Source organism: Lepidochelys kempii, chromosome 8 (genome assembly GCF_965140285.1).
Source record: "Lepidochelys kempii isolate rLepKem1 chromosome 8, rLepKem1.hap1, whole genome shotgun sequence".
NCBI classification, from domain to species: domain Eukaryota; kingdom Metazoa; phylum Chordata; order Testudines; family Cheloniidae; genus Lepidochelys; species Lepidochelys kempii.
Genome location: NC_136387.1, coordinates 39794697 through 39814291, shown reverse-complemented (window position 1 = coordinate 39814291; position 19595 = coordinate 39794697). Strand labels below are relative to the sequence as shown.

At 46.8% G+C, this 19595-nt stretch overlaps 1 protein-coding gene across 5 annotated transcripts in view; it reads right to left on the bottom strand.

Annotated features, from left to right (window-relative positions):
* Positions 1-19595, bottom strand: part of PCDH1 (protocadherin 1) — a 129544-nt gene that overhangs the window by 59826 nt on the left and 50123 nt on the right. For all 5 annotated transcript variants that reach the window (XM_073356192.2, XM_073356195.2, XM_073356197.2 and 2 more), the window contains exon 4: positions 2272-2491. In XM_073356192.2, coding sequence (XP_073212293.2) covers positions 2272-2491 — 220 coding nt within the window. The remainder of the gene's footprint in view (positions 1-2271; positions 2492-19595) is intronic.

The window sequence follows — 19595 nt, the reverse complement described above, 5'->3', positions numbered from 1 at the left end:
TTATCTCCCTCTGCTGGCTAGTCAAGGGGTCTCTCCAATAGCATGCTGACAGCTTTGCTGGAGCTGAAACTGACCTGAACAGGATTAATCATCAAGAAGGGAAAAAGAGTCCAGAATAGTCAGAATCCCAGAGGCTAAAGGCAGCTGCAGGTCTCACTAGCCAGAGGAAGGACTGTGTGGCTAAAGCACAGGGCCAAGATTCTGTTGCTGACACTGCAGGCTGACCATGTCACCTCCTCTTGCTGAGCCTCAGTTTCCCCACCAAAATCTTCCCCGGCAGATGCCATATGCTGTCAGTGGGAACTCTACTCTGCTGCTTGTTTCAGCCTTCTGTGAGTCCCCATCTGTCCCTTGTTCTCTCTCTCCTTCCTTCATCTCCTCCTCTGTCCAGCTCCAGTCTCTCCTCCTTTCCTATTCCCTCCTCTGTTTTCACACGGCCTTCATCCTATCCAGAACACTGTCATTATTGATGACACTCAGTCATTGCTCACCCAACTGACACGGTGTCATATCAGAATTCTCCTCACAGGTCCCTCAACAGTCCCTTCCACTCACCCAGCTGTTACCTGAGGGTTATTACACAGCATACGCAAGAGACCCCAAGAACCCCATCAGCCAGGCCCCAGACCTCCCCTTTCTCCCTTTTTTCCAGGCTGAATGTTTTTCCTCTTTGGGAGGAAGTGGTCTGTATGAAATTCCCACAGATAGAGGGGGAGCTTTATGCCATTTTAGCACATCCTGGATTCAGGGGCCACGTCAGTCCTAGAGATTGCTCTAACTTGGTCTGGCAGCTCCTGCTGGGTTCATTGAGCAGCCCAGAATAGCTGGAGCTTAGTGCACTCCAGCCATATCCTCTCAGGCCCCTGTCCCAGAAACTGATAAGGGGGGATTTGAGGCACATCTCACCAGGCCTTTGCCACCATGCAATCCCCATCGCACCAAGGGTATTCCCAGTGGAGAGATCCAGTGGCTTTCCAACCCCCTAGGCTGCCTGTGCCCCCCCCACAGGCTTTGGCCACAGCAAGTGCCCAGCAATGTGCTCACGCAGATGCCCTTTATCTACCCTGTCCCAAGTAAGAGAACCCCTGTTTATTTCCATCTCTCCCAGCACTAGGAAAATTCACAACGACAATTTTGCTGCCCTGCTCTTCCCCAAAGGTTTCTCTGCAGCCCACTTAATGAGAGGCCTCATTTCAGAGGAAAACTCCTGTATGTCAGAATGCAGACAGCAGAGTAAGGAAGGTATTGGGCACATGGCCAGAGCCTGGGCAGGAGGAGGCAACTTAGCCTGACAGAAGATAGCCTGGGGAAGTGGTTAGTTGGAGACAGACAGACCCCTGGCACTCGGAGGGCCAAAGACAGTGCCCACGCCATGCCTGAGATGGAGAAGAGGCAGATGATCTGCGGTGGGAGCGAAGAAACATTTTTGATGGGACCATAAAAAAAAGAGTTAGGCTGTTATGGCGAACAAACTCAATGGAAAGCCCTGATGCCTTTGGGTTTGCCACAATCATACTGCACCATGTCCCCTCTTCTTCCAATGTCTATTGTTATCCCAAGGTTGGTCCTTTTGTATTCTCCCTCTCTGCCACTACAAAGGCTCCCATGGCTTCAATATCCACCTCTACACCAAGGAATCCCATAGGCCCTCTCCACTCCATCTTGTTTCTACCCCAACTGCTCCTCTGAGTCTGTTTAAACAAGAGTCTGGGACCCAGTTTTAACATATAACATATAACTGTACATGCTAGTCTAGACACTCCCCTGGCCTTTGTTCCAAGACACAAAGAGTTGTGATTTGCCCATGGGCTCAGTCACAAACTGTATCATAGAATCATAGAATATCAGGGTTGGAAGGGACCTCAGGAGGTCATCTAGTCTAACCCCCAAGATCTCCCCTCCAACTATCCTCCATGATGTTCTACTGACAACTCAAATCAAAGCCTTCTGGTTCCCCTTCTTCCTGTGCCATATCAGCCCCAGGCATCCCTTTAACTCCTTTACTCCTACCTCTAAAGTCCTCTTTTCTCCTTTCTTCCTCTCCAGTGACCACCTTTCTGAGCCCCTTCTCATCCTTGGTGGTCTCTTGCCTTCAGAACTGTGACTTTCTCTGGCCTCCCTGCCTCACGCTGTCCAAGGCTGTCCCAACATGGCTACTAACCCCCCCACCTATCCCTCCTCCATGGGATGCAGATTTGCAAGGCTTTGAAGTGCCTGCACCAAGACAATCTGCAGGAAGGAGGCTGACATGCATGCAGCAGGCTCTCTTACCGTTCTCAGGGTGCTCCATCTCCCCAATACTACCGTCGGGTGTGGTGCGCTCATAATGATCCTCAGGAAGAGCTAGTGGCCCAATCCGGGGCCCTGATGATGACTTGCTGCTTGGCGTCTCTGACTCTTCTAGCCCGCTGTCATAGTAACTATGTTGAGAGGGGTCCTGCAAGTCCTGTGCCTGATTAGCTGCAGAGAATGTCACTCGGCGATGAGGTAACTGCAAAGCAGAAAAGAAAAGAGATAAGAGGGGATACCAGCCACCCACAGGGAGTGATCAGGACTGGTTATGAAACCTGACCTCCCCAGCAAAGCACTGAGGACAAAGAACCACAGCTTTCTCTTGACCCTAAGCCCTGCCAACTGAAAAAAAATCTTTCATTTCATGAGCCCCCCAATGGACAACATCTCCAACCTCAGAGTATCCCCACTCCCCTCCCAAAAAAAAAGTGTCACCTCCCCTCATCTCAGGTGTCTCCCCTTGACTGACACCATCACTCACCTCAGGGGTCTTTCTGGTTTTCACCAAAGAAATCTGCCCCCCAACAGACATGATCTCTCACCTCAGAGTCCACCCTCCAATTTACACCATCTCAGAAACACCCCACCACCCAACAGACATCATCTCCTATTTCAGAGCTCCATGGAATCACCCCCTCATCTCCCTTACTACCATATCACCTCAGAGAACCCCCAATTGACATAATCTCTTACCTCAGAACCGTCCCTGACTAGCAGTCCTCCAGCTAACATCATCTCTCATCTCACAGTCCCACACAGGAATTACATTACACCAACTCTTATCTCAGAGCCAACTGCTTCCACAACAGACACAATCTCCAACTCAGAGGAACCCCAGCAGAGTTCCACAGAACAGGGTGCCAGAACTGCCTGATCTTTGACTACACAGCTGACATAATCTCACACCTCAAAGTCCCATTCACACCTGACACCACCTCTAACCTCAGGGGTCTTCCCTCAACTAAAACCATCTCTCATCTCAGAGACCCTGATTGACATAAACTCATAGACTTTAAGGCCAGAAAGGACCATCATGATCATATAGTCTGACCTCCTTCACTTCAGAGGCCACAGAAACTCACTCACCCACTCCTGTGATAGGAGCATAATCTCTGGATGAATGCTGGAAGTCCTCAAATCTTGATTTAAAGACTGCAAGTGACAGACAATCCATCATTTACTCTACTTCAAACCAGCAAATTAAGAGTGCCCTATGATACAAAGGAAGGCAAAAAAAACCAGGGTCTCTGCCAATCTAACCTAGGGAAACACTCCTTCCTGACCTCAAATATGGGGATCAGTTAGACTCTGAGCTTGTGAATGCAACCCACCAGCCAGACACCTGGGAAAGAATTCTTTATACTCAGAGCCCTCCCCAGTGTCCCAATTCCAGCTGTTGGAAATATTTACTGATCTCTTACCTCAACCCGCACTGACACCAACACCCATCTCAGAGTCCCCCAAGTGATACCAACTCTTACTTCAGTGCAAACCTTACTATTGATACCATCTCTTACCGTAGAGCAACCCTTCCTGACTGCTACCAACTCTCTCCTCAGAGCAACCTTGCAATTGATACCAACCCTCACCTCAGTGCAATCCTCCCCTGATACCAACATTCAAATCAGAGGGCACCCCGGATTGACACCACTTCTCACCTCAGTACAATACCCTTGATTGATTCCAACTCTCACCTCAATGCAACCCCCAGCTGACACCAACTCACACCTCAGAGTAACCCCCCAATTTATACCAACATTCACATCAGAGGGCACCGACTGATACCACCTCTCACCTCAACACAATCACCTTGATTGATTCAAACTATCACATCAGTGCAATTCCCCTCCATCCCAATCAATACCAACTCTAACCTGAGCACTACCCCGATTGACAGCAACAGTCCCATGAGAGAAATCCCCAGGATTTATACCAACTTTGACCTTGGAGCAACTCCCCGATTAATACCAACTCTCAACTCAGAGAAACCGCCCTCATTTATGCCACCCCCTCTCAGTGCAACCCCACATTTCACACTAATTCTCATCTTAGGAGAACTGCCCCCCCCCCACACTTGAAACTAACTCTGACCTCAGAGCAACCCTTCTGATTTACACCACCTCTCACCTTACACCAGGCCCCTGATTGACTCAAACTTTCATTTCAGAGCAACCCTCCAATAGATATTAACTCTCATCCCAGCACAACCCCAAAATGATTTAAATTCTCGCCTCATTGCAACCCCCTTGACTGATACCAGTTCTCCCCCCCCCAATTGACAGGAACTCTGAACACTGAGCAACCCCTATAATTGATACCAACTATCACCTCAGAGAACACACACCCAGATGACATCAACTATCACAGCAGAGTAACACACAACCCCAGTTGGTACCAACTCTCACCTCAGATTAACCCCAACTGACATCAATTCTCAGCTCAGAGCAATCCCCGGATCATTAAAACTATCACCTCAGCACAACCCCCCACAGATACAAAAAATCTCACAGCAGAGAACCCCCCTGCCCCAATTGATACCACCTCTCACATCAGTACAACCAACTTGATCGATGCCAACTTTCCCCTCATCACAGCCCCCAATCAATATCAGCTCTTACCACAGAGCAACCTCCTGAATGATACCAATTCACAATTCAGAGCAACCCCCCACAATTTATACCAACTCTTACCTCAGAGCAACCCCCCGATTGTCACCAACTCTCACCTCAGTACAACCTCGTTCCCATTGATACCAACTCTGATCTCAGTGTAACCTTAGCCACTGATACCAATTCTTACTTCAGAGTGCTCCTCCCGATTGATAACACCTGTCACCTAAGCGCAACACCCTCAGTAGTGCTTAGGTGACAGGTGTTATAAGAAGTATAAAAATATTGCTCAGGCATGCAGGAAGGCCAAATCACACTTGGAGTTGCAGCTAGCAAGAGATGTTAAGAGTAACAAGAAGGATTTCTTCAGGTATGTTAGAAACAAGAAGGTCAGGGAAAGTGTGGGCCCCTTACTGAATGGGGGAGGCAACCTAGTGACAGAGGACGTGGAAGAAGCTAATATACTCAATACTTTTTTTGCCTCTGTCTTCATGAACAAGGTCAGCTCCCAGATTACTGCACTGGGCAGCACAGTATGGGGGAGAGGTGACCAGTCCTCTGGAGAAAGAAGTGATTCAAGACTATTTAGAAAAACTGGATGAGCACAAGTCCATGGGGCCAAATGCACTGCATCTGAGGGTGCTAAGGGAGTTGGAAAATGTGATTGCAGAGCTATTGGCCATTATCTTTGAAAACTCATGGCAATCAGGGGAGGAGCTGCATGACTGGAAAAAGGCTGATGTAGTGCCCATCTTTTAAAAAGAGAAGAAGGAGGATGTGGGGAACTACAGGCCAGTCAGCCTTGCCTCAGTCCCTGGAAAAATCATGGAGCAGGTCCTCAAGGAATCAGTTTGAAGCACTTAGAGGAGAGGAAAGTGATCAGGAACAGTCAGCATGGATTCACCAAGGGCAAGTCATGCCTGACTGATCTAATTGCCTTCTATGACGAGATAACTGGCTCTGTGGATGAGGGGACAGCAGTGGACGTGTTATTACTTGACTTTAGTAAAGCTTTTGATATGGTCTCCCACAGTATTCTTGCCAGCAAGTTAAAGAAGTATGGGCTTGATGAATGGACCATAAGATGGATAGAAAGCTGGCTAGATCATTGGGCTCAACGGGTAGTGATCAATGGCTCCATGTCTAGTTGGCAGCCGGTATCAAGCGGAATGCCCCAAGGGTCGGTCCTGGGGCCGGTTTTGTTCAATATCTTCATTAATGATCTGGAGGATGGCCTGGATTGCACCCTCAGCAAGTTTGCAGATGACACTAAACTGGGAGAAGTGGTAGCTATGCTGGAGGGTAGGGATAGGATACAGAGGGACCTAGACAAATTAGAGGATTGGAAGTGATCATTCCCCTCTATTTGGCATTGGTGAGGCCTCATCTGGAGTACTGTGTCCAGTTTTGGGCCCCACACTACAAGAAGGATGTGGAAAAATTGGAAAGAGTCCAGTGGAGGGTAACAAAAATGATTAGGGAGCTCGAGCACATGACTTATGAGGAGAGGCTGAGGGAACTGGGATTATTTAGTCTGCAGAAGAGAAGAATGAGGGGCAATTTGATAGCTGCTTTCAACTAGACTCATAGAATATCAGGGTTGGAAGGGACCTCAGGAGGTCATCTAATCTATCCCCTGCTCAAAGCAGGACCAATCCCCCATAGTTGCCCCAGATCCCTAAATGGCCCCCTCAAGGATTAAACTCACAACCCTGGGTTTAGCAGGCCAATGTTCAAACCACTGAGCTATCCCTCCCCCCCATCATAGACTTTAAGGTCAGAAGGGACCATTATGATCGTCTAGTCCAGGGGTCTCAAACTCAAATGACCACGAGGGCCACATGAGGACTAGTGCATTGGCCCTCACTGACACCCCCCGTTCCCCTGGCCCCGCCCCCCCTCCACCTCTTCCATGAGGCCCCACACCTGCCCCGCTTCTTCCCACCCCGTCCGGCCCCCATTCCAACCCCTTCATAGAATATCAGGGTTGGAAGGGACCTCAGGAGGTCATTTAGTCCAACCCCCTGCTCAAAGCAGGACCAATCCCCGACTAAATCATCCCAGCCAGGGCTTTGTCAAGCCTGACCTGAAAAACCTCTAACAAAGGAAATTCCACCACCTCCCTAGGTAACGCATTCCAGTGTTTCACCACCCTCCTAGTGAAAAAGTTTTTCCTAATATCCAACCTAAATCTCACCCACTGCAACTTGAGACCATTACTCCTTGTTCTGTCATCTCCTACCACTGACAAGTCTAGAGCCATCCTCTTTGGAACCCCCTTTCAGGTAGTTGAATCCCCCCTCATTCTTCTCTTCTGAAGACTAAACATCCCCAGTTCCCTCAGCTTCTCCTCATAAGTCATGTGTTCTAGTCCCGTAATCATTTTTGTTGCCCTCTGCTGGACTCTTTCCAATTTTTCCACATCCTTCTTGTAGTATGGGGCCCAAAACTGGACACAGTACTCCAGATGAGGCCACACCAATGTTGAATAGAGGGGAACAATCACGTCCCTTGGTCTGCTGGCAATGCCCCTACTTATACACCCCAAAATGCCATTGGCCGCCTTGGCAACAAGGGCACACTGTTTACTCATATCCAACTTCTGATCCACTGTAACCCCTAGGTCCTTTTCTGCAGAACTGCTGCCAAGGCATTTGGTCCCTAGTCTGTAGCGGTGCATTGGATTCTTACATCCTAACTGCAGGATTCTGCACTTGTCCTTGTTGAACCTCATCAGATTTCTTTTGGCAAAATCCTCCAATTTGTCTAGGCTCCTGTTCTTTTTGCAGATACAGACTAACACGGCTGCTACTCTGAAATGTATCATTCTTGTATCTGAAGCTAGAAATATGAACTATTAGTCTGAAGTCTTATTGTAACTATGCAAAGTGTGGACCATAAATGGAGGCTTGGAATGTTGATGGCTCCTATTAATTAGGACAATTGGTTGTAAATGGCTGTTTATTTGTAAGCCTTCCTGTGTCCGTTGGTGCCAGCCAATGAGTAATGAAGTCTCTCAGAGCATGTGAACATGTCACATGATGCTGGAATCCATCTTAAACCTGGTGCTTTTCCATTTAGAAGGAAGGGTGGGAACCCAGAGAGATTAAAAGGATTCCCGCCTTGTGCCAAAGACACAAGGGAGTGGAACAGAACAAAGGGGGCTGCCAGTCATGAGAAATCCCCTAGTTACCACCTGAGCTGGAACTAACAAGAACTGTAGCAGGGGAAAGGATTGGGCCCAGACTAAGGAGTCTAGTCTGTGAAAGAAGCTTATTGGAACGTCTCTGAGGGTGAGATTTACCTGTATTCAGTTTCTTAAATGTATTAGGCTTAGACTTGCATGTTTTGTTTTATTTTGCTTGGTAACTTACTTTGTTCTATCTGTTATTACTTAAAACCACTTATATCCTACTTTTTATACTTAATAAAATCACTTTTGTTTATTAATTAACCCAGAGTAAGTGATTAATACCTGGGGGAGCAAACAGCTGTGCATATCTATCAGTCTTATAGAGGGCAGACAATTTATGATTTTACCCTGTATATGTTTTATACAGAGTAAAACAGATTTATTTGGGGTTTGGATCCCATTGGGAACTGGGTGTCTGGGTGCTGGAGATAAGTGACTTACTGAGCAGTTTTTGATTAATGTCTGCAGCTTTGGGGGCGTGGACCAGACCTGGGTCTCTGTTGCAGCAGACTAGTGTGTCTGGCTCAACAAGGCAGGGTTCTGGTGTCCCAAGCTGGCAGTGGAAAACAGGCTCAGAGATAATTCCAACACGCCAGGTGACAGTCCCAAGGGGTTCTCTGTGTCTGAACCTGTCAGTCTTCATGACAGTTAACAGACATAGGAGAGTAGTGCAGGATCCATCCCTTCTCACAAAGATGCTGGGGTGCAGAGCAAAGAAGAGCTGTTGAAAAAATGCTGCGAAAGAAAGCCAGAAGCCCATGGAGTGCTGGAACAGAAAGCAATGCATCACGGGACATTTAGCACTGTCCCAACATGCGCCACGATCTGCTCCATCGTCCCACAACATCTAGCGACAGAAGGATTGTGGGATAGGTACCCACAGTGCATTGCTCACACTGATGATGGTCCCCCCCCACTGTGGACGCAATCTGCCAACAGAGGGAGAAAGTATGAACATGAAATTGTGATTTTTATTATGTTGACTTTTGGGTGTCACAACACTTTTGTCGATACAAATTGGTAGTGTAGACATGGCCTAACTCTCACCTCAGAACCACTGCCTCTGATTGACACTAAGTCTCACCTCAGCACAATTCCCCCTCCTCCCCGAAACTAACTCTCACCACAAAGCCAACCCACCCCTCTTAAATGGGAATTAAAAGGAACAAGTCACAACAGTGAAATGCCTACAAGCTGTATGGAAACTTTTTTAAAAGGCCATAACAGAGGCTCATATTAAATGCATACCCCACATAATGATGGGTCTAAATTAGCTGTTACTACTCAAGAAAGAGATCTTGGAGTCATTGTGGATAGTTCCCTGAAAACATCCACTCAATGTGCAGTGGCTGTCAAAAAAAGAACAGAATGCTGGGAATAATTAAGAAAGGGATAGATAATAGGACAGAAAATATCATGTTGCCTCTATATAAATCCATGGTACTCCCACATCTTGAATACTGTGTACAGATGTGGTCGCCCCATCTCAAAAAAGATATATTGGAATTGGAAAAGGTTCAGAAAAGGGCAAGAGAAATTATTAGGGGTATGGAACGTCTTCTGTATGAGGAGAGATTAATAAGACTGGGACTTTTCAGCTTGGAAAAGAGACGGCTAAAGAGAGATATGATTGAGGTCTATAAAACCATGACTGGTGTAGAGAAAGTAGATAAGGAAGTGTTTACTACTTCTCATAACACAAGAACTAGTTGTCACCAAATGAAATTAATAGGCAGCAGGTTTTAAACAAATAAAAGGAAGTATTTCTTCACACAACGCACAGTCAACCTGTGGAACTCTTTGCCAGAAGATGTTGTGAAGGCCAAGACCATAACAAGGTTCAAAAAAGAACTAGATAAATTCATGGAGCTTAGGTCCATCAATGGCTATTAGCCAGGATGGGCAGGAATGGTGTCCTTAGCTTCTGTTTGCCAGAAGCAGGGAATGAGCAACACTTGATGATTACTTGTTCTGTTCATTCCCTCTGGGGCACCTGGCACTGGCAACTGTCGGAAGACAGGATACTGGGCTAGATGGACCTTTGGTCTGACCCAGTAGGGCCATTCTTATGTTCTTATAAAAAACACAGTAAGAGGACCAAAAAATGCCACCGTCGCTTAACAGAGTAAAAGAGACAATTAGAGGCAAAAGGGCATCCTTTAAAATTGGAAGTCAAATCCTACTGCGGAAAATAGAAAAGAGCATAAACTCTGGCAAGTCAAGTGTAAAATTAGGCAGGCCAAAAAAGAATTTGACAAGCAACTAGCAAAAGACTCAAAAAAACCAGCAAAAACATTTTTAGTGCATCAGAAGCTGGAAGTCTGCCAAACCATTAGTGGGGCAATTTGATGACCAAGGTGCTCAAGAAGCACTTACCAGGACCAGATGGTATCACCCAAGATATCACTCAAGTTGCAGTGGGGGAGGTTTAGATTGGATATTAGGAAAAACTTTTTCACTAAGAGGGTGGTGAAACACTGGAATGCGTTACCTAGGGAGGTGGTAGAATCTCCTTCCTTAGAGGTTTTTAAGGTCAGGCTTGACAAAGCCCTGGCTGGGATGATTTAACTGGGAATTGGTCCTGCTTCGAGCAGGGGGTTGGACTAGATGACCTTCAGAGGTCTCTTCCAACCCTGATATTCTATGATTCTATGATTCTAAGATTTCTGAAGACACTCAAATATGACACTGCAGAACTACTAACTGTGGTAGGTAAATTACACTTAAATCAGCTTCTGTATCAGATGTCTAGAGGATAGCTAATGTGACACCAATTTTTTAGAAAAGTTCCAGAGGCAATCCTGGCAATTACAGGCTGGTAAGCTTAACTTCAGTAGCAGTCAAATTCTTTGAAACTATAGTAAAGAACAGAATTATCAGAGACATAGATAAACACAATTAGTCGGGGAAGAGCCAATACAGCTTTTGTAAAGGGAAATCATGACTCATCGATCTATTAGAATTCTTTGAGACAGCAACAAGCATGTGGACCAGTGGATATAGTGTACTTGGACTTTCAGAAAACCTTTGACAAAGTCCCTCCCCAGAGGCTCTTAAGCAAAGTAAGGGGTCATGGGATAAGAGGGAAGGTCCTCTTATGAACCTAAAAGACAGGAAACAAAAGATAGGAATAAGTGGTCAGTTTTTAGAATGGAAAAAGGTAAATAGTGGTGACCCCAGGAATCTGTAGTGAGACCAGTGCTGTTCAACATCTTCATAAATGATCTGGAGAAAGTGGTAAACAGTGAAGTGGGAAACCTTGCAAATGATATAAAATTATTCAAGATGGTTAAGTGCAAAGCGACTTCAAATTGTCACAAAGGGAATCTCACAAGACTGGGTAACAAAATGGCAGAAAAAATTCAATGTTGACAAATGCAAAGTAATGCACATTGGAAAACATACTATACATACAAAATGATGGGGGCATTAAACTAGCTGTTACCACTCAAGAATGAGACCTTGAAGTCATTGTGTATAGTTCTCTGAAAACATCTGCTGAGTGTTCAGTGGCAGACAAAAAATACCTAACAGAATGTTAAGAACTATTAGGAAAGGGACAGATAATAGGGCAGTAAAAATAATGCCACAATATCAATCCATGGCATGCCCACACCTTGAATACTGAATGCAGTTCTGGTTGCCTCATCTCAAAAAAGATAGATTAGAAATGGAAAGGTGCAGAGAAGGGCAACAAAAATTAAGGATTTGGAACAGCTGCCATATGAGGAAAGATTAAAAAGACTGGGACTGTTCAGCTTGGAAAAGAGACAACTAAGGGGGGATATGACAGAGGTCTATAAAATCATGAGTGGTGGGGAGAGAGTGAATAAGAAACCATTATTTTACCCCTTCGCGTAACAGAAGAACCAGAGGTCACGCAATGAAATTAATAGGTAGCAGGTTTAAAACAAAAAAAAGGAAGTATTTCTTCACACAAGGCACAGTCAACCTGTGGAACTCATTGCCAGGAGACGTTGTGAAGCCCAAAACTATAACTGGGTTCACAAAAGAATTAGGTAAGTTCACGGAGGATAAGCCTATCAATGGCTATTAGCGAAGATGGTCTGGGGTGCAATCCCATGCTCTGTGTCCCCAAGCATCTCACTGCCAGATGCTGGGAATGGTTGATGGGATGGATCACTTGATAATTGTCCTGTTCAGTTCATCGCCTTTGAAGCATCTGGCACTGGCCACTGACAGAAGACAGAATATTGGACTAGATGGACCATTGATCTGACCCAGTATGGCAATTCTTATGTTCTTATACCACCTCTTATCTCAGAGCAACCTCTCAACTGATACCAACTCTCATCTCAGAGCAACCCCTGCCCATTGACACTAACTCCCACGTCGGAGGAACCTCCCATTAATACTTCCCTGACGGCCCCAACACGGACCTCACCCGGACTTGCTGTGGCCGGGGGAGAGGAGCCCCTCCCTCAGCCCAGCCCAGCCCCACCGGAGCTGCCACAGCCAGGGAGAAGCACCTCTCCTGCGGCCCCAAGCTGCTGCGGCAAGGGCTGGGGTGAGTCCTCTTTCCCCACCACAGTCCCGGGGCAGCCTCCACCCCAAAGCCCTCATCCCCGGCCCCACCCCACAGCCAGCACCCCACCACACCCCTCATCTGCCCCACCTCAGAGCCTTCACCCCTAGCCAGAACCCTCAACCCCTGCACCCAACCCTGAGTCCTCTGCTGAACCCCTCATCCCTAGCCACATCCCAGAGCCCCCAGCCAGAGCCCTCACCCACACACACCCCAACCCTCTGCCCCAGACCTGAGCCCCCTCCCACACTTCGAACCTATCGGCCCCACCCCCCTCACATGAATTTTGTTATGTGCACCAATATGAAGGTGATGTTTCACACATCACCTCCATATTGGTACACATAACAAAATTCATTCCGCACACGGACATAAAAAATTAGAAGGACCACTGATAACTCTCACCTGAGAGCAACCTCACCTAATTGATATCAAGTCTCACCTTACAGCAGCCCCCCAATTTACACCAACTCTGACCTCACTGCAAGCCCACAATTGATCTCAACTCTCACCTCAGAACAACCCTCTGATTGATACCAATTCTTACCTCAGGGCAACCCCCGACTGACACTAAGGCTATGACTACACTAGAGAGCTTACAGCGACACAGCTGCACCAATGCAACTGTAAGCTCTCTAGTGTAGCCGCTCTAAGACGACAGGAGAGAGCTCTCCCGTCAACTTAACTACTCCAGCCTCACAAGAGGCAGTCACTATGTCAGCAGGAGAATCTGCACACTGGCGCTTAAGTCAATATAAGTTATGTCACTCAGGGAGTGGCTCAGTCTCACCCCTGAGCTACATGACTTATGTCAACTTATGCTGTAGTAAGAACGACGAGTACTTGTGGCACCTTAGAGACTAACAAATTTATTTCAGCATAAGCTTTCGTGGGCTAAAACCCACTTCATCAGATGCATGCAATGGAAAATACAGTAGGAAGATATATATGTACACAGAGAGCATGAAAAAATGGGTGTTTCCATACCCACTATAACGAGAGTGAGCAGTTAATGTGAGCTATTACCAGCAGGAGAGGGGGGGGAAAAAAAACCTCTTGCATTGATAATCAGGATGGCCCATTTCCAACAGCTGACAAGAAGGTGTGGGTAACAGTAGGGGGGAAAATAAGCATGGGGAAATAGTTTTACTTAGTGTAATAACCCCTCCACTCCCAGTCTTTATTCAAGCCTAAGTTAATGGTGTCCAGTTTGCAAATTAATTCCAATTCAACAGTCTCTCATTGGAGTCTGTTTCTGAAGGTTTTTTGTTGTAGTATTGCCACTTTTAGGTCTGTAATCGAGTGACCAGGGAGACTGAAGTGTTCTCCGACTGGTTTTTGAATGTTATAATTCTTGACATCTGATTTGTGTTCATTTATTCTTTTACATAGAGACTGTCCAGTTTGACCAATGTACATGGCAGAGGGGCATTGCTGGCACATGATGGCATATATCACATTGGTAGATGTGCAGGTGAACGAGCCTCTGATAGTGTGGCTGATGTGACTAGGTCCTATGATGGTGTCCCCTGAACAGATATGCGGACAGAGTTAGCAACAGGCTTTGTTGCAAGGATAGGTTCCTGGGTTAGTGTTTTTGTTGTGTGGTGTGTGGTTGCTGGTGAGTATTTGTTTCAGGTTGGGGGGCTGTCTGTAAGCAAAGACTGGCCTGTCTCCCAAGATCTGTGAGAGTGGTGGATTGTCCTTCAGGATAGGTTGTAGATCCTTGATGATGCGCTGGAGAGGTTTTAGTTGGGGGCTGAAGGTGACGGCTAGTGGCATTCTGTTACTTTCTTTGTTGGGCCTGTCCTGTAGTAGGTGACTTCTGGGTACTCTTCTGGCTCTGTCAGTCTGTTTCTTCACTTCAGCAGGTGGGTATTGTAGTTGTAAGAATGCTCTTGTAGAGATCTTGTAGGTGTTTGTCTCTGTCTGAGGGGTTGGAGCAAATGTGGTTGTATTTTAGAGCTTGGCTGTAGACAATGGATCGTGTGGTGTGGCCTGGATGAAAGCTGGAGGCATGTAAGTAAGTATAGCGGTCAGTAGGTTTCCAGTATAGAGAGGTGTTTATGTGACCATTGCTCATTAACACTGTAGTGTCCAGGAAGTGGATCTCTTGTGTGGACCAGTCCAGGCTGAGGTTGACGGTGGGATGGAAATTGTTGAAATCATGGTGGTATTCCTCAAGGGCTTCTTTGCCATGGGTCCAGATGATTATGCTGTAGTATAACCTAAGGGTTCTCAACCTTTTTCTTTCTGAGGCCCACCCAACATGCTATAAAATCTCCAAGGCCCACCTGTGCCACAATAACTGGTTTCTGCGTATAAAAGCTAGCGCTGATGTAAGGAAGTAGCAAGCAGGGCAATTGCCTGGGGCCCCATGCCACAGGGGCCCTGCAATTGCTCAGGCTTTGGCTTCAGCCCCAGCTGTTGGGGCTCAGGGCCCCGGCTTCAGCCCCATGCAGTGAGGCTTTGGCTTTCTGCCTTGGGTCCAAGTAAGTCTAATGCTGGCCCTGCTTGGAAGACCCCCTGAAACCTGCTCACGGCCCCCCAGCAGGCCCCAGACCCCTGGTTGAGAACCACTGGTGTAGACACACCCTAAATTTCAGTTCAGAGCAATCATCCTAATGATACCAACTCTCACCTCAGCACACCCCTCTGATCAATAGCAACTCTCACCTGAGAGCGCACCCTGATTTATACCAGCTCTCACCTCAGAACAACCCTTCGATTGTCACCAACTCTCACCTCAGAACAATTCCCAAATGACACACTATCTCTTAACTCAGAGCCCTCCCTCTGGCACCAATGAATAACTGACATGATGTGCCCACTGTGCAATCCTTCACATCAGAGTCCTCCCTGGCAGAGCACAGTGAAGAAGAGTCCCTAGTATACCTGACCCCTGACTGACACAATCTCTCACCTCACAGCCTTAACACAAACTCACAACACCTCCTCACCTCAGGTGTCTCCCCAAGTTGGCTCCATATCTTAGCTCAGAACCCCCTTGACTGACATTACCACGCCGCTCAGAGCTGCCCCCTCCACAACTGATACCATCTCTCAGCCAGAGCCCTCCCTAGTAGGGCGCCACCAACAAGGGTCACCATCCTTGCCCAATTCCTAACTCCCCAGCTGACGCAATCTCACACCTCAGATTCCTTTCCACTGATACCAACTCTCCCCTCAGGGATCTCCCGCATACTGAAACCATCTCTTTTCACAGCCCTCAGGACTGACACCATTTCTCACCTCAGAAACACCTAGCCCTACCCCACTGAACGACACAATCTCACTTCAGAGGGTACTTACCCCACACCGAGTGACATGATCTCTGACCTGACAGCCCCTACTCAAAGTCACCAGAGCCCTGGGCTGTGTAGCTGTCTCCCCTCATGGAGCCAATGGATCCTGTGAGTTGTGTGCCGAGGCTGGGTTTGGCTCAAGTGTGTGGCTGGAGTGAGGTTCTCACACCTTCAGCCCTGCTGGTGAAATCTCCAGAGTCTTCTTGGTTCTGAGAAGCAGAGAGGAAGGGATCATGCCAACTGCTGGTCAGGTACCTCTGGCCTAGGTGCGGGTGTTGGTTTCTTCCCCAACTGGTGAAGAGAAGCAGCCTGGAACAACAGTTCAGGCAAGTGTGAACTGCCCCATTAATCCAAAGCAGGGTTAACTCTGAAACCTAATTGTGATACTTCAAATGTCAATTATTATAGCAGAAACATCGCTAATGTGCTTGTCTGACAACTGCCAATTAATTCTGATGCCTCCCCAGATGCCAAAAGTCCCAACTACCCCCTAGTCAGTTGCCAAAATCTCCAGCTTCTCCACCAGCTACTACAATCGCAGTACCTTACAGTACTGAAACTCTAAAAGCCAAGCCAAATGTACAGAATATCAAAACAGCCCTGATATGGGGGCCACGGTGGTGAATGAGATGGTCAATTTCAGATTAATTAATTAAATACTTTTTAAATTGATCCAGAGCTACTGCAAGATTTCTAGTCTGCTGTGCCAACCAGGCAGTCTTGCCACAGAACTACAGGTCCAGCTTACTTCACTATACATAGGGTCCTTACTGTTTGTGAACATAAGAATGGCCATACTGGGTTAGAACAAAGGTCCATCATGCCAGGTGCCCAAGAGGGAATGAACAGAACAGGTATCATCAAGTGATCCATCCCCTGTCGCCCATTCCCTGCTTCTAGCAAACAGACGCTAGGGACAGCATCCCTGCCCATCCTGGCTAATGGCCATTAATGGACCTATCCGTCATGAACTTATCTACTTGTTTTTGGAACCCTGTTATAGTCTTGGCCTTCACAACATCTTCTGGCAAAGAGTTCCACAGGCTGACTGTGCGTCACATGGAGACTTCTTCATTTGTCACTGAAAAGCAGCTGCATCTGGGGGAGAACACAGGCATACAGAAGTGCAATACAGTATCTAAGGACTAGAAATGAAGGGAAATCTCGTATATGATGGAAACCACTTGCAGGGATTTATGGAAGCAGAATTTGAATTACCTAGTTTCAAATTGTCCAGGGTAAAGAACTTATGCTCTTAGAAAGCCAGACCTTAGATCATCAATGGCCATAAGTGATCAGCCTTTTGGTTTTACCCTCATTTGAATGCCAGTATTCCCTGCAGCACAGCATCCCTTAGTACAGGGGTAGTAAATAGGAGGACCACGGGCCAAATCTGGACAACCAGACACTTTTGAACGCATCACAAAATCTTTTTATTTACTTGTTATTATCATTATTGTTATTGTGATGTGAAAAATGTTTCTCTGGAGTCTGGACCTTGACTATATCTTGACCAAGAAATTTTGGACCTTGACAAAAAATAGTTGACTACCCCTGTCTTAGTACTTTGGGGTTAGCACTGACTCAGAGCAGACAGCACTCCCCTATCAAATTACCCACTCCCTGCAGCACAATGACCCCTAGCACAATACTGGGGCATCAGTCAGCACTGACTCAGAGAGAAAAGTACTCCCTACTGAGTCACTCACACCACTCCCTGTAGCACAATATCCCTTGCATCATGCTGGCATATTGGGATCATCATCTGAGATGTAGACAGTTCACAGCACAAAGAGCACATTTGTTATAGAAGGCGTATTTGAAAATGACGGACAAAGGGCATATGTACTCCTAGTGACTTTGGACACTTCCAGTGACCTATCCCCAGATATTTTTTCTTCCTTGATTGTGACCTGGAGATCAGGCCTCTTCCCACAGCACTCACGCATGTCCCCATTGTCCCGATCACCTCAAGGTCCCAGATCTTCAGAGATACAAGGCTACTGCGATAGCCCAGTGTGAATACAAGACCAACCCAGAGTTGCAATTCTTCAATCAGCTGTCCTGATACTGTTAAATACTATCTAAGGGTCGGGGTCGGGGGGAGAATTGAGGCAGAACAAGGAGCAGCAGGATTAACAGGATCCACTGGGCTACAACTATTTCAATGCATGGGGGATCCAGAACTACCCCAGCAAGTTCAGTGATTCATAGGCCTGGTCTACACTGGGGGTGGGGGGCGGCAATCGATCTAAGATACGCAACTTCAGCTACGAGAATAGCGTAGCTGAAGTCGACACATCTTAGATCAAATTAGAATCACTTACTTCGCGTCCTCGTGGCACGGGATTGATGGCTGCCGCTCCCCCGTTGGCTCCGCTTCCGCCTCTCTCCCTGGTGGAGTTCCGGAGTTGACAGCAGAGTGATCGGGGATCGATTTATCATGTCTACACTAGACGCTATAAATCGATCCCCGATAAATCGATCACTACCCGATGATCCGGTGGATTGTGTAGACGTGGCCTTAGAAATATAGGAACGGCCAGACTCGGTCAGACCCAGCTCCACCCAGTACAGTGTCCTGCCGCCAACAGTGGGCAGCACCAACTGCTTCAGAGCCATAGGCAGATGTGGGGCAACCTCTCCCTGCTCCCCCAAATTAGACCTCATCCCGATCTCTAATCATTAGAGACTGGCTTAAACCCTGAAGCCTGAGGTTTAATATCCCTTCCACAAAGTGTGTGTCAGAAATTATGGTAACTCAACTAATTGTGATAACTCTAGGAAAGATTCATAGCTTTTAAGGCCAGATGGTACCATTATGATAATCTAATCTGACCTCTTGCATAGCACCAGCCAGAGAACCTCACCCATTGATTCCTGCATCATCCTCATTACAGTAACTGTGGTATTTCAAGTTGTGTTGTTCACTGTTGGATTCTACTTCTGGTCCTCATGAGCCCCATGTGCACAAGATCGGAATCTCTGGCCACCAGTGATAGTTAAATCTGTGCTTGTGCTCTAGATGCTCTCATGTCCACTCCAAAGAGCATAAAGGGTGGAGTGGGCCCAACATAAATACTCCAGGTGGTATAGGAGGTTGTAGTAGGGAGGCAAGACGGTGTGTTGTGAGATCCATATGGACAAAACATCTAAAAAAAACCCACAATTACTGTAGGGCAGGTAACTATTCTTTCTTCTTTGTGTGATTGTCCAGATGGATTTTACTTCTGGAGACTAGCAAGCAATGAGATAGGTGCTTACGTCCTATTTAAATAATAATTATAAGACATCTCTACCAAAGCAGGCATCAGATCTTGAGCCCTCAACTAAGGAACAGTTCTGGGTGAAAGCATAAACTGATCCCCATGTAGCTGCCCTGCAAATTTCTGAAAATGGTATGCTTTTTAGACAAGCTGCAGAAACTGCCTGAGCCCTGATGGAGCGGGCTGTAACCTGCACAAGTGAATCTAATCTTGTTAACTCAGAGAATGATATAATACAATTAGAATCCCTTGTGGGCAGTCTCTGAGTGGATATTGCCTGATATATCACCCCAACAGCAAAGGCTACAAACAGCCTGGGGGAGCTTCTAAAGGGTCTTGTTTTATCAAGGTAATATAAATGAACTGTAACAAGTAAAAGGGTGT